The 15973-nt window shown below is 35.9% G+C and overlaps 1 protein-coding gene across 7 annotated transcripts in view; it reads right to left on the reverse strand.

Annotated features, from left to right (window-relative positions):
- The window catches only part of ARMC2 (armadillo repeat containing 2), an 86056-nt gene that overhangs the window by 51811 nt on the left and 18272 nt on the right, over positions 1–15973 (reverse strand). For all 7 annotated transcript variants that reach the window (XR_004417422.2, XM_033055664.2, XM_033055660.2 and 4 more), the window contains exons 9-13: positions 12545–12615; positions 7946–8038; positions 4881–5059; positions 3499–3601; positions 832–1052 (exon numbers count right to left, since the gene is read on the reverse strand). Coding sequence is in view for 6 of the 7 variants with exons in the window: in XM_033055664.2 (XP_032911555.1) it covers positions 832–1052; positions 3499–3601; positions 4881–5059; positions 7946–8038; positions 12545–12615 (667 nt within the window). In the remaining variant the exon portion in view is untranslated. The remainder of the gene's footprint in view (positions 1–831; positions 1053–3498; positions 3602–4880; positions 5060–7945; positions 8039–12544; positions 12616–15973) is intronic.

The following is a 15973-nucleotide window of genomic DNA, read 5'->3' on the forward strand; positions in this document are numbered from 1 at the left end:
TCCAAGAAGTATAAAATTCCATGCTTATAAATTAGTAGAGAATTAAAGAAAACTGGCATAATTAGCAAACCTAGTGCAAACACTACCTCAGAAAATTGTCCAAGGTATTTCCCTATGAAGTACCTGAAAGTTTACAATTAAACCATTCATTAATCACTACATCAGTAACTTCCAAACAAATGCCAGGAACCTACCTGGCAAATCCTTGGTAAACACAATACCCATCCCCCAGTGTTTCTGAAATACATGGGTTTAAATAGTTTTAGGGCCACTGATTAGTTTTCAGAGCCACTGCTTTGCTTTGTATATGAAAACAGTTTAGAGCCTGCTGCCTTAAAAGATTCAAAAAGTGTTCATTTTTGAAACTACTTTTTCCTTAGAGTTCTTCAAAAACACTGTATTTCCCTACATATTTTTAAAACTCATTATTCTTGTAATAAAAAGCTTTTTCTAATCTCCTAGAGTACTGCAGAATCAGTTTATATTTATTACTTCAGTTTCAAGAATTCAGAGAACACATTTTTATCGGTTTACTACTGTATTCAAAACATTGTCAGCACAATAAAGTAGTAAAGAGAAACTAGTTTATTAGGTACCTAAAAATATTTCTATTAACTTCAGAATTTCTAAAGCCTTTAAAATTGACTACACACAAACATCTGTGGTAATTAAATTAGGTCCTGAACAAGTTCATTAAACTTCCTAAAAATAAGTCTATTGAAATATAGGTACAACTCTGTCAGTAGCACACAGGGTTAGCTTATCTCCTCTAATTAAATTTTTAATTTGTCTTTGAAGTACATACTTTTAGAAATAAAAGTAAATGCTAACCTGGACTAATAAATGGTCCAACTTGGAGAAATATGTGTCATGTTCTTTTATGTTATTAATCTGCTTCATTAATTCCAGAAACATTTCGACAGCTCCTTTGCTGACCATTTTATAAAGGAGTGCATCATTTTCAGACATGAATCTTATAGCTGCCGTGCAATAGACAAGAGCTTCATTGTTTGTTTGTAGATCTTCATTCCACAGAACCGCCAATAAATAATCTAAAAGGAAAATAATTATTCAGAAAGGCTAATTTTAGAATTTATATTTGATACAGTCCAGTCATTAAAGAGATTAACAATTGGAAAACACCCTCAGATTGAACTCTTACATTTTTAATAAGTGGGCTAGAAAAATTGGATATTTGGACTGAAACCAAGAAACAATTATTGATGAATAAGAGAATGGGCCCAACTTTTGTTCTCCTAGACTTCAAGAACCAGTGTAAGCTGTAAACACATAGCAGGAATCACTGAAATCCTCAGTCAAGATTTGCAAAAGTGATTGTGTGTGCCTGGAAGTTTGTGTACTAATTCCCACTACTTCCTTAAAAATCAAATGTCTTAAAGCATCTCAAATGGAACGTCTAATTCAACTCTCACGTTTGAAATCTGTTCATAGACTTTTTTAGATATACTTTTTATGTAGGTAAAATTGACATAAAAATTTCGTTTTGTGCAACCACTGTCGGACACCTGAAACATTAAAATTTACAGTTAACAGAAGCCCAACGTATCATGCAGTCAAACTGAGACATTCTGAATTTAGCGGGGGTATCTTAAACAAACGAGTAATCCTTACCAACTTTCTACTTTTGAATTTCTAGTCACTGATTCGAAGAGGTATTTATTTCTGCTTCCTATGTTCTGTTCAGTTCCAGTTGAATAACAACATTTTCCTATACCATTAAACTGAAGAGATTTAAATTTTTTTTTCAGTGTCAACTGAAGCTGAAAGTCTTGTCAAGTATATAGGTATATGAATGAAGTACACACACTTTAGGCTCTTGTCCAAACTCCTACCCTCACTAGTTAAATCACTTTGGTTGTGGCAATGTGAGAATTCAGTTCCAGGTTCCTGCTCTGCACAGTATCAAACAGGGTCTTGAACAGTAGCTGTCTATTCTGGGATGAAGGATTAACTTATTTCTTCTGCTGGAGCTGCTGCACTGCATATAAATTGTTCACAGGGACAGAAGAGGAAAAAGGAATTGAATCTATAATCCAGTGACTGCAACAGGGATCTGGGCAGTTGTGATGATAGGCCAGGGTCACGCCTTCTTCCGGAACAAGGTGAGTCCAAAACACAAAGAGTGAATAAACAAATAAAGCAGTGCCTACCAATTATCTTTCATTGATTAGTTTTAAAAATACAGGGAAAGAAGAGCAAGTGAAAGAAAAGTGAATGAGGATTGAAATGAGAGCAAAATGTGACTTGTTCAAATGCTGTGTATGATGCTGATCTCTACAAAATTGAACTTTTCAATATCCAAAATCAACCCAGCTGTTCTGTTTCTTGTGAGTCCTTTCCTTGCCACTTGAAAGGCCTGTCTATTTCTGACAACAATTGTGTACTAAACTTTAAGATCATGAATACTCTCAACTACTTAAGCAAATATATACATGTGCCTTAACCAATACACATGCAGTAACTACTTGCAAGATCAAGGCCTACATTAATAAAACATACTAAAGTTTTAATGAAAGGAATGACTTACGAATCATTCACACACTTTCATTTTCTTCATATTTCTCATATTTGCAAGGGGTGGGGGGCTGTGCATGACAAAAGCACTGTTACAAGCACAAAGGAGATCCTAGAGCCATTGCAGTTCTCCAAAGCCATTGGCTCAGTGTGCAGTAGTAGTTATAAAAAATATAAAAAAGCCAATGACTGTTCTCAGGATCCTGCCTGATGATGGTCAACACCACAGTCAGCATTATTTCACTTCTATAAAATTTGGTGCAGACACAGCTTGAATTCTACAGACAGTTTTGTTCCATAAATCTCAAGAAGGATCCACTGGAGTTTGGGAAGGTACAGAGAAGGACTTAAAAAACAAGTGAATGACACACTATCTGTTCAATGAGCTTAGAGGCTGAGATGCCTCAGTCCTGAAAAGAAGACGACAGAGGTATGTGATAAGACTGTATTTTAAAAAATCCTGAAGGTGAAAGGTAAGTTGACTGTACAAACTCTTACAAATCCTGTAAAACTACAAGCAAGGGGATAAAGAAAAATATATAGATTTAAAATAGCACACAGAGAATTTCTAGAACTTGTTCTATGACATTGTAGAGGCAGATAGAATCAGAAAATCCAAAAATGCAAATTAATGAACAAAAAAAAATGTATAAACAGAGACTAAAAAGAGATTAGGCAGGGATGCACCACGCAATGTCCCTAATAGAATAGAATAGTTCCGGATGCTGGGGCAGTGCTGGGGAAACAGATCACAGAGAACACATAGGCTCCCATGCTCCCCCTAAACCGCATTCCCCATTGCTACTTAAACACAGAATACTGGACTAGACCAACCACTAGTTTGACCTAGGCAGGCAATTTTTAGTCTGTGACTAAGCTAACTCTGAAAATGTTTTTTCAAAGATGAACAACTTTAACTGTTGAATTTCAATATCTAACTTACAGACAAGAAAGAATACATACCCAATAATGTATCATTTTGAACGATGAAATCATTTTTTTTGTTCCTACAAATTTTAAACGCTAGCTTGCAAACACCAAGAAGATCTTTTCCATTTACTTTCATCTGCAAAGAAATTAAAAGACATAAAATCACAGCTAAAATCTGCATGTAAAAATGCACCATAACATTCTGCAAGTTCAGACACTATGACAAACTTGTATTCTCACAGAACTATTAAATTACAGCTGAAATCCTAACAATACATTAAAATCAACTGAAGATGTATGCAGAATTAAAGAAAACTGAAATATCAATCTCAGGTATTTTAAACTCTATTTAGCAAACTGTGCTAGCTGTAAAATAACAGATTTTAGCTTTTAATGTATCAATATAAACAGGTAGTATCAATAACTTGCAGGACTTTTTTCTCCAATTCCCTCACAAAGAAATACTGTATGGAAATTAGTGATTTGGCATCTGTAGCCCTACCACAAAGACCTCCAGTACAACAGCACATGTCATGATGAAATTTACTCTCAGCTATCGGAAAACATGATCTCATGATGAGAGATTGTGAAAGGGAAGTAAATGTGGTAAAAAATGCAATGACATCTCTCTCCCTTTCCTCTGCATTTCAAGGACAATTTCTTCTACGTTCATGCTTTTAAAAAGATTACACAGAAAAACGTCTGTAAAGGAACCTTTCTTTTTGATAAGCACCACTTAACATCTCTGTGATATCTGAGTAGATATCTGTATCTTCTGAATAAATTAACTTACACTACCTTATAGAAAACACATGACTCCCTCAACACACACACAAATTACTCAGATGCCTACAACACAATGTTAGTGGGCATCCTTTCACCAGTGAACGTCTATACATGCTTTGTAGAACACTAACAAAGAAGCTCTAAAGCACAAAATTTCATTGAGAGTTTTAACCAGAAACACTAAAGCAAAAAATTATTTACATTCACTTATTTAAAAAAAAAAACACCTCAATTTTGGTATTTTCAGAACAAGATCAAGATATTATTCAAAAAGTAAGCTTCATTTCCATGTGTACATTTTATAATAATTTGGTTTTTCAAATCCCTGCATGTATATCCCAGTTTAGGACACTGTGTCTTTTCCACGCCTATACAATATTCCTACCACCATGCACCAATTATTCTACTTTGTGCCCCTCCTTCCTCCCCCAGATGTAACTTCTCTGCAGAAAATAAGCTACAAGTGCTGATCTAGATGGATGAGAGTAGTATCTCTGTGGCAGTAAACTGTACTTAGGAAAGGGTTAGTTTAGACACAGTTTACAAGTATGAAATGAAAAATTAAATGCAAGTTGTAATTCATGGTTTTGAACTTCACATTCTACCAAAGAGCATTTCAAAACACTTACAGCCAGAATAATCTTTGCCAGCTTTAGGGAAAGTGGATCTGAATCAACGTCTACAAGTTTATATAATGTCTTCAGAAGGATGTTTCTTCTTTTAAATCTTTTTCCAAGCATATTTCCTTCATCCAGTGCTTGATAGAGCTTGGTACAAGCTAGACAAAGCTGTTCTATATTGTCTTCTCCTTGAAGGGTGTATGAAGGGAGAGAAAAATAAAAAATAATTATCAATGCCACTTTATCCTGAGCATCTCAATACATGAAGACACTGAAGAACAAAATAAAGAACAGTACAACAACAAAAATAAGACACCAAATAAATGTCTTCACATGACAGTGTGATCCCCAGAAATAATTTTATTCTGCTTTTTCAAAAAAGAAGAGACTCAAGCCAAGAAATCACTGAGCCAAAATAATACCTACAGCTAAAATTAAACTCACCTTTGATGCTTAATAATCAGATTGACCAAATGTCTAAAAGGAAACTGTGTCTCTGAAAACATTCTTTAAAGCACTCCACCCAACATTAGATGTAAAAAAAGGGATAGCTAAGGAGCATTTTTCTCCCCATATATGTAACTATACACATCAAACCTTGCTGGGATTAAAAAAAAGTAAATGCAAAAATTTGCTAGAACATTTCAATGTATGGGTTCAAGATATATTTGAGTGGAATGTTGTCCTATTGACCAAAAAAGTGATCTACTTCCTCACTCAAGTCCCTGAGACTGTTTAAAATGGACAAAAATAAAACCAGCAAATTATTACAAAAACTGCCATCTCAATGCAATGCAATCATGTATGTGTTTACTTTACAGAGAAAAGGAAAAGTCTTGTCTATTTTTTAAATTGAACAGTGAGATTTTTTAAACTTTTTTTAAATATTTGCTTTTTTCCGTGAGGTGACACTTGCAAAGCCCCACATAAATCCACCTGAACTGGCAGTATAAACTCTGCATTTACTCAGGGTGTGCTTCACAGTTGAAACAGAGTCATATTCAAGGAGTCAAAGCACTTGTGATGAAATAACTATAGACAGAAAATGACAACAAAAAACATGTCTGAGGCCCAAAACCTGTAGGCAGATTCAAGGACTAATGTCTCAGGTTGAGAAGTGCCTGGAAGCTCCCAATTTGCAATCATCACACTCAAGGAACAGCAATGAATACTCCATTTCTACTCTCATCATAACAGAAAATTTAACAAAATATAGCATGATTCTAAATGCTCGGCTCCAGTAAGCTGTGAAACAGGAGTTGCAAGGAACCAAAACCGAAAGGTCTTACACTCTGTTTCATCAAAATTAAAAACAACAAAAATTATTCATCACTCATCTCATGGGGCATTTTAAAGCTTAACCTCCTGAATGTTACATTGGAATGTAACAAAATAAATTATTTGTTCCTGTAGAAAAAGAGAATTTGGGTTGTTGGTTTTTTGTCATATTACAAACAACTCAATTTCAACATCATGTTCAGAAGAATTTAGGCAATAAATAAGTTCCAGGTCAACTTCAGATTTGTTTTTGAATGGAAAGGTTTCTGCAACTATTTTTGCATGAGGAAGGTGAAGAAAAAGGTTTCTCTATTAATACATGAAAAACTAAACAAGACCTAAATTCATGAGCAGGGAATTAGTTAAAAGGTACGAAGCAAATGACTGCACACGAAATTAAAAAATATTAAATTACCAACAGACCCACTCAAAGCATTTCAATGATGGAATTTTAATATTAGTTTTTTATAAGAATTGTGCAGTAAACAGTCTAAAGAAAGCAATATATCACACAGGTGCAGGAGGCAACGATGCAATTCAGTCACCATTTGTGATAATATTCAAAAAGTAGCAAAACTCAGGTTTTAAGGTTTTTGTAGTACTACATTCAATCAACTGGTGAGAAAGTATCATTAAATAATGTCATCCATTATTAGAAAAACTAAGCCACAATCAGGTTTATAAAAAAGCTAAAAAAAACCCCCCAATACTGTAGCCAAATCAAGCAAAGACTGCAGAAAAGGCCATGAAAACTGATTTTCCTTAGCTACATTCATGACAAGGGAAAGACATTATTAGATTTTACCTCTATATTTCATTTTGCTTATGAATAAAGGACACCTCACCATGCAAAACCATAACTCAGTGGCTGATACCTGACAATCTTGGAATTAAGAAAGGAAAACGTGAGGTTACATAGATGTTTTCAAAATTTCCTCATTGTTTTCCATACACCAGTGACAGATGTGGGAATGAGAATCCTGTCTTCTTTAAACAACTACATATATTGGGAATCACTTAGCACTGTACAGGTGTTTCATACTCATCAACATCTGCAAAACTATGCAAAATAAGTTCTAATCTGTACTATGCTGTCACAAACATTGCTGAAGGTTCTGTAAAACAGAACTACTTGTAAAAACAACTCTACTTTCTGTATTCCCACCACTCAAATAAATACAGTGTCTACAGAAGGCAACTGAACATCTTTTTCAATGAAAAATGAATTCCAGAGTTTAATCTTTCAAGCTATATTTAATTTACCCCATTTTGCTTCAGTATTCTGAGTCATTACATACTTTTCTGGCACATCTAACACTTTTATCACAAATAGAAATTTTCATTAAGATATCCTTAGTTTTTTTTAATTAATTAAGACCTTCAATAAAGTCTATGGTTAAAGTAGTGAATCTGTGCAGTATTTTATTCTTTAAATTATTAACTCAACACTGACTGCTAAGCTGGCAGAGCTGCGTTGTCTAAAATAAGGTCAGTTAATCAGACAACTTCTGATCTTCTGATCTTCTCTAAACCAGTTTTGGGGTTTTTTACGGGATCACAGAATGGGTAAAGTTGAAAATGACCTCTGATATGACATCTGGTACCATCTCTCTGCTCAAGCAGGGCCACCTAGACTGCCCAGGCCAATTTTACACTGTGAAGTCACTGAACACATGAAAGCATAAAAGGCCACATACCCCAATCACTGTTATTATTTGTAGTGAACACAAATTACTCCTATGCTTCCTGCAAGAAACAGTACAGAAAATATACCCTTTCAGAGCAGCATTACTCACTTTTTTCCAGTTCACGCAGAATTGGTAGAATCTTTGTATGCCAAAAGAAATCTTCTTCTTCCCATTCATTTATTCTTGTTTCATCCTTTAAGCCTTCAAAATACATTCAAAACAAAAGCACACATTCAGTGAAGGTATCACCTTCTACAGTAAGAAACAGCTCCACATACTTTGTTCATTAGTCAGAAAAAATTCTAAAAATGTCATGTTTTGCTATATTCTGGGTTATTCTATGAATTCAAGCCTTTCTTTTTATTTACATGTTTTTAAAAACCAACATTTCAAACAAAACTAGACGCATAAGTGGTTTGATATGTAAAGTTGTACTGTTAAGTTTTTGTTTGCTGACATTAATGTTTCATTTCATCACTGAATTGGAAGGTAATGACTACTTAAACATCAAAGTGTCCTACTATTTCTCATCTCTGTTCACGTGCCAGCTTATTACTTGTTTAAAAAATTCAAACTACAGACAGTCATCTAGGATTGTAGAATTTTATCTAGTACACAGGCATGACATTACACTAAGCTTGATTACAGTAATTTCACGAATACAAGCCGCATCATTTTGACTAAAATTTTGCTCCCACACCGGAAATGCGCCTTATACTCAGGAGCGGCTAATATGTGAATAATTTTCTGACATTTCCACCACCAGAAGTGGAAACCGAGGTGCCGAGTCGAGCAACTTGCCAGTAAAAGCCGGCATTCCGCGATTGTTACAAATTGTTACTCTGTTGCGCCGCGGGTGGAGCCTGGCTCCCTGTAGGCAGCACAGGGGGCAGGGAGAGAGCCGGGGGGGTCCCCGTGCTGCCATCCCCACGGCCTGGGGGGAAGGCAGGGGCTCCATGCTGCCATCCCCATGGCCCGTGGGGTAAGCGGGGGGCTCCTGTCCCCGCCCGCCACGGCAGGAGCAGGCAGGCTCCATCCCTGCCCGCTGCTGCCACGGCAGGAGTGGGGAAACTCTGTCCCCGCCCACCGCCGCGGGTACGGGGAGGCTCCGTCCCTGCCTGCCACCGCGGGGCAGCGCCAGGCCGGGGTGACCAAGCCCAGTGGCAGCGGTGGCCGGCCCTGAGCGGCCCCACCGAGCGGCAGCGCTGGGCTGGGCCACCTGGCCCCGTCAGCAGCCCCGAGCGGGCCGAGCCTGCACAGCATTAGCTGAGCCAGTAAACCCCGCTCTGCCGCGGTTCTGTTACTATTTGGCAACTTTGTTGCACGTGGGTCCTCGCTGCAAACGACAGAGCGGCTTATACCCAGGTGTAGCTTATTTATGGACAAAGAACGAAATGTTTGCCAACACCCAGAGATGCGGCTTATAGTCTGTGCGGCTTGTATTCGTGAAATTACTGTAACTGACTGATCAGTTAAGGAAAAGTCCTATTAGTTATTGCATCCTGTTAGCAATTCTAACTACTTAATGCAATTCTAATTACTTTGCAAAGTTCATGACTAAACTTTTCTAAAATGTATGTTTCTTTCCTAGTCTTCATTGCACTCAGCAGTTTTTCACATGGCAACCTGTGAAATGAATAGTAAACTATAGATGTGGGCAAAATATCTTTCACATAAAAAACATCAGAAATCTTGAAGTCAACCAATTCCCACTGTTCTTGGTTGCCATCAGCCAAATATCCCTGTGACTGAGAAATACTCTTCACTATCAGAAACTCTGTCCTCTTCACAAAGAGACTTCTAAAAAATATTTAAGCTTTTCTTATACTTGGCTTCAGAAAGAAAATACAAAAAAAAAATGTATTGCAGACATCAAGTCAAAAATTGGCAGAGCTAAAAGCCAGGGGACTAGAATTTGTCTGGAAACAAGACTGGGAGCATGGATCTGTTTTCTGATTGGACAAGGAAGTTGGTGAAAACACAGTTTATTAAAAAAATTGAATCCAGGATTCACTTTCATATGGATGCAGTATCACTGGGAATTATTCTGACTTGCTGAACATCCGTTACACCTCCACCTCGCATTTTGTGAAGTATTTTGTCACAAAATTCTGGCCTTGACCATTGGGTCACTACAGATGGAGAGTCAGAGTTTCTGCAAAACTCAAGATGTGAAGCATCTAACAGTTGCTTACAAGGTGCATGCAGGCATGTGTTTGGAGTTCAAGATTGGGTTAAGCTCTTTATCTTGCAGGCAAGCAAAGTTGCTATAAAGACAGGGTCTGGTTCGTTGTATTGTTTTTGCTTTCAGTTTTTTTTTATTAGGGAAGTAAAAGTCATACAACTCTACTAAGTAACATTAAAAAATCCATTAAGACTGGATTATACACACTTCTTTAAATGACGGATTTGTCTGAAAATGCCTCCTGTTATTTTTAGCTCTTGCATTTAAAGGATAATGTAAATTCTTAACAGAAACATGAATGATCACTACCTACTACTATACTACCTGAGAACACAAACAATAAGAGGTTTGTATCACAAGAACAGTATCTCAGACCTTAAAACAGTGACTGTCTACTGGCATTACTTTGAACAGTAAAACAATTAAAAACTTTCTATTTTAAAAGCTTGCTCTTTAGAAAATAATCCAGACCTTTTTTTGCGTCTATATTAACTGTCTACCAACATCTTACACACAATTAACCTATCAAATACATCTATTTCAAAAGATTATTAAAAAATGCTGCTATTTCATAAGTAATACACTATACTTGTTATGTATAGTATATATAAGTGCATGTTGTTAGTGAGTATTATTATTATTTTGCATACCATTTTTATTTTTAGATCAAACGAGTTGACAATCTTATTTAAATTGACGAGTAACCTAATTAATAAAACACTATGCAGTGTTTGCAATGAAGTGAAAATTTTGCTCTGGATAATGTAAAAGTACAGGTGAAATGAGAACACTAGACCAGTGTGCATTCCTCCTTCCTGCCACAAAACCCACATACTGACTCAATTATTTCTTTTATTTTTTTATCTGCAGCTACCTCTCTTACACTGAAAGATGGGACTGACTTTTTAACTACATATATACTTAATTTCATTGGGCAAGAAATAGAAAACTTCAGGCATGCATTTGCAGATAAAGCCAAACTTCTCACTTAAAAAAAATTACCAAAGCCATTTAATTTTCAGTTCAGAAAGAAAGATTTTTTTTTGTACTGCTCTGCTTCATTTGTCTCATATTCATCAGAAGAATACAGCAACCTGAAAGTCATAATGGCATATTTTTTTTAAAAAAAGTATCTCTTATACCTGAGTAAAAAAGAAGATAATCAGCTTTTACTAAACAGTATAAATCCTAGCAATAAGAATGACCAGAATTACATGACTATAAAGAAAAGTAACATAACTAAATTGTATGTGTCTCAGTCCTGGGAGATTTTTGAAGCTGCTGCTGAAAACTTAAGGTACTAGCTATATTTAAAACATTGCAGAAGCTGTCCAGAACTTTCTAAAGAGCAAACCACAATTCAACAGAAAATATACTCAAGCAAAAGAATGCAGCAAGTTCAAGTTGGTTGCCTCAGTTTTTCATAGGTCTTAACCGCTGCTTTGCATTGTGGTCAAAAAAAAAAAAAACACTAATCAGTCTACACTTATTGGTTGCTGTTTTTAGCATGTAAATACAAGAGCCTTAGCAACACCGAGCTTTCAAAAGCTGAGTACTGCCTGACTTATAATGTTTAGCCTTTTCACTGAATACTGAGTGGCCACAAATAGATCAATATTAGAACAGTCTACCTCCTCTCTAAAATGTCAAAGGATAAACACAATTCATATTAGAAAATAGAAATAATTTTTAAATGAATACTCCACCCAGAATCCCATTGCAGAGATGAAATGGAGAATTCCTTCTGCTATCCCATTCTTTACTGCGGGATTAAAGATGAAGCATGTACAAACTAAGGAAGCTACATAATGTTAAGAAAAGTAGATATAAAAAGAAACAATTCTATAAACATACTTTATATTTTCAGTAACATAAATAAAATAGCACAAAGAAATTAAAAGGCTTGTAAGTACACTAACTCGCATGACACGGTAAATACTCTCTGTTCCTCACAAGGAAATGAGAACAGAGTACAGTACACCCTTTGCCAGAATGATCTGGAACAGCAGAGTTTCTCAGTTCTAGAAAAATAGTAAGAAAGCATAATAATAGCACAGGTTTCCACACCAGACTCTTAAATATGCTCTTGTGATGTATTAATTGTGCCAGCTATGAGGAAACATTATTAAAATCTGTTACATAAAATTAGCAAAATGCATCCCTACACAGCAATCCAAAATCTGTTTCTTCAGATAATAAAGGTTGGCATAATTTTATTAGTTTCTATGCAACTATGACAAATTACAAAAAGTGATGGGCAAATAAGGTATTAATGGATTGGCAAATTCTTAAGCCTGGATATGGGAAAAGCAAGATAGGAAATACCAACAGATTTTTAGAGTCAAGATCTCTTGAATATTGTTTCTTTTTACTAAGAACAGTAAGACAACCCAGTATATCTAGAAAACAAAAAATATTGTTCAGTAAATAATAAAGAACAACATTGACAATTCACAGGAATTAGATTATTTCTACCTGACTGCATTTCAAAATTTTTGAATGGAGATTGAAATTCCTTGTACCTGTTACTCTTGTCTTCCAGCCTGAAATGCTTGGCTGTGATGACCTTTGGCCAGGCTCTTTCTTCTCGTCACTAAAAATGCAGTACGGACACAAAAAAGCATAATCAGAAAACTGTGTTCAAAATGCTTGTTCTTTCATATGCATTGAGTTCTGCATATTAACAACTAATTGGAAAAGATGATGTTATTTTACTAAGTTAGCTGCTCATTAGAAGTTACATGTAAATACAACCTCCTCCTATATTACAGAAAGCTCCTTCAGAGATAATGACATATTCACACCACAAGAGGTCACCATTATGGAACACAAAACCTGAAGTATTTCTGCTTGCTCAATAAACTGAAAGATGAACCAAACTAAATTGAGAAAGAGACAATTTCTATTTTACTATCAGCTTCATTAAATGAATATAAAACTCAAGTAGCTTAAAACGGTAAGCTCATCCATTCACAAGGACAGTATTTTTTTCTGACAGGATTAACACTTTTAAAATATTTAATGAGAAGACTTTTCAAAGAAACAAACCTTTAAAGCATATATTAGAATTTTTGGTCTGTCAGTGAATTATTGCTAACTGTGTAGTGGTCTCTAGTTCTGTTAGTACAAGATACTGATATGTTGCCATTTCTATTGCTATTCAAAGAAATGGCATAATTCCTGCAGATTTTATGGACAGTCTTTCTTTGGACAGAGGAAACTACTACATACATCTATAATAAATTTATTTATTTATTCTGTTTGCCTAGCTACACACTCAAGCAGCACTGACCTAAAAGAAATATAGAAGATGTAGACTGTCTGCTATCAAACCGAAATCTTTCCTTCTGTACTAAAGATGGAAGACTTAATCTATGTTTTCTGTTCTCAGTGTATGTTTAATTCAACACTTCTTATTCCATTTAAAGTTCATGTACCAATACAACCTAATCTCCGAATTCCCTCCTAAAGATCTAAGTAGTGTGTTAGCAATGTTATTTCAATTTTTTTTAACCAGGTAATTCAATTATTCTAAAGCTTAAAGCTAAACTGTTGCTTAAGTAGTTTGCTGGATTGGTGCCTAAATCCTGTCTGTCAGTCCAGACAGAAGATGTAAGTTGTCCTATCAACAGATGGAGACAGAATAAAAGACAAAGCTCTTGCAAGATCAGTTCCCCACAAAAGAGACTAGATAGCTCACTGTGATCACTCAAAAATTTCCCAAGCAATCACATTACAGAGGAACAGTTGCTTCATAATGGTTAACAATGAACAATGTTTTATTTTTACAGCGTGAGGATTTAAGTGCTCCAAAATCCAAATGCTTACACAAACTACCTTGAAATTATTTCAGCTCACATATAGCAATTTCTACTCCTCTGGGGAAGCAACACCTTATAAAGAAAAAAAGATAAGTGCTTGCATCTCTAAAATTTTCTGACATCTCTTAAGAAAGAGTTTACAGCACACATTATAGACAGTTCAATGTATTGGTAGAAATAAAGTTTTTATTCAATTTCTGTGAAGGCCTTATCCTACAAACTTTAAAAGTTTCAGAAACGTTTCTACAAGTTTCAGCCACCCCTGAAATCAAGACTACAACTTGAAAGCATGCTGGATATGCAAGAGAACTTCAGTCACCTTATACTAAGCATAGCTGTATTCAGGAATCAGTACCTTCAGAATTGTGTGTAGGCTTGATGATACTACATGCCTATATGAATATGGATGTTTGAATTTGCTTTCCTCAGAGAAAGAGTTTTGTAACTATACATCCTTTCTGTGCCTCTCCCCTGAAAATGTAAATCCGGGATGAATCCAAGAAACTCTACAAAGACAATCCTATGAGTTTTGTTGGAAGCAAAAGCAGATTCATATAAAAAGCCACTGAAGCAAAGGATGAGTTAACTTACCAGACAGAAACACTACTTGTGAGACGCAGAGTAAGACCATGTCAATTGTGCACAAAAGGAAGCTGGATTGGACTCTACTGTTTTTTAAACACCAGTATCAACCAGTTTAGAGACTTAAATTAGTAGGAAAGCAAATTGCTCTGCGAATACCAGTAGTCCAACCATCTATGTTTTTGGGAAACGAACTTGCATTATTTTCAGAAAATGAATGCACTGAATACCTATATAAATGGGAATGGTTAGTGGGCAAGCTTATCTCTAGGGAATATGTACAATTCAGGAATTCTGTGAGAGATTATAAAATCCCTTTATGCATCTTTACCACTCTGTCAACTTCGTTTTAGTTATACAGACTTCTGGTTCATAATCTTTACATTTTCATTTAGGATTGAAACTTAAATAGAAGTATCTTATTAAGAACAATGTAGTTAAAATATAATCAACTTATTCTAAAAAATAAGTCACCTACTATTGAAGGGATGTGGCTTGTCAAGAGAGTGGTTGTCTTGGAAACAAAGTCAATTGGCAGAAATCTGATCATCTAAAAGGGGCTCATCAAGAAATCAACTGAGAGGTTCCAATGATTTACAGAAGAAAAAGAACTTGGCAACTGGATCATTTTTATCCTTCTCATATAAAAGAAATCACAGTAGCCTCAATGAAGAACACGGTTTTCTTGAACGTACAAAGTGTGAGGACTTCCAAAAGGAAAGTGAGTCAGTACTGGAGTAATGTGGCGTAGTGGTCCGATCATGGACAGATGCAGAGCGCCCAATCCTACCACTCTTTTCACTCCCCTCCTCAGCAGGACTGAGGGTAGAAACAAGATGGAAAAAAAACCCACGGGTCAAAACAAAAACAGTTTAATAAATCAAAAGCAAAGGCCACTTGCAGAAGCAAAGAAAAGCAAAAGATTTATTCTCAACTTCATACCATTAGGCAATGTCCAGCGATTTCCAAGGATTGTAGGGCTTGAGTATGCATAGTGATTGCTCTGGAAGACAAACCTCACAATAATAAATGCCCCCTCACTTACTTTGTCTTAGTTCTTTCATTGCTGAGCAGACATCATACATTACGGAACCCCTTTAGTCAGTCTTGTCCAGCTGTCCTGATTATGTCCCTGCAAAAGACCTTGCCCATTCCAAACCAACTGGTGACAGGCTTATCTTGGAGAGATAGCGCTGATGCTGTGGAGTGCTGCTCAGCAGTAGCCAAAATGCTGGTGTGTTATCAAACAACACCCTTCTAGCTCCCAATGCAAAGCACACCCCGCGAGGGTTGCTCCAAAGAAAACAAACTCTCTCTCAGCCAGACCCAATACGTGTTCAGTATTTTCCCCTGGTGAAAGAATGGATAATTAAGTGAAAGCTGCATTTTCTAAGAAATTCTGCATGTTCAGCCATTTATTTGCTTGTTCTTGCCATAAGCCTCTTCTTAATAGTAAATCTGCAAACTCTCACCCTTCCATGATATTCCAGGGAAAACTACATTTCTATGAACTATATCTCAGAGGCAAAGAATTGAACTAGTTAATCT

The sequence above is a fragment of the Catharus ustulatus genome, chromosome 3 (assembly GCF_009819885.2).
Source record: "Catharus ustulatus isolate bCatUst1 chromosome 3, bCatUst1.pri.v2, whole genome shotgun sequence".
Lineage (NCBI taxonomy): Eukaryota > Metazoa > Chordata > Aves > Passeriformes > Turdidae > Catharus > Catharus ustulatus.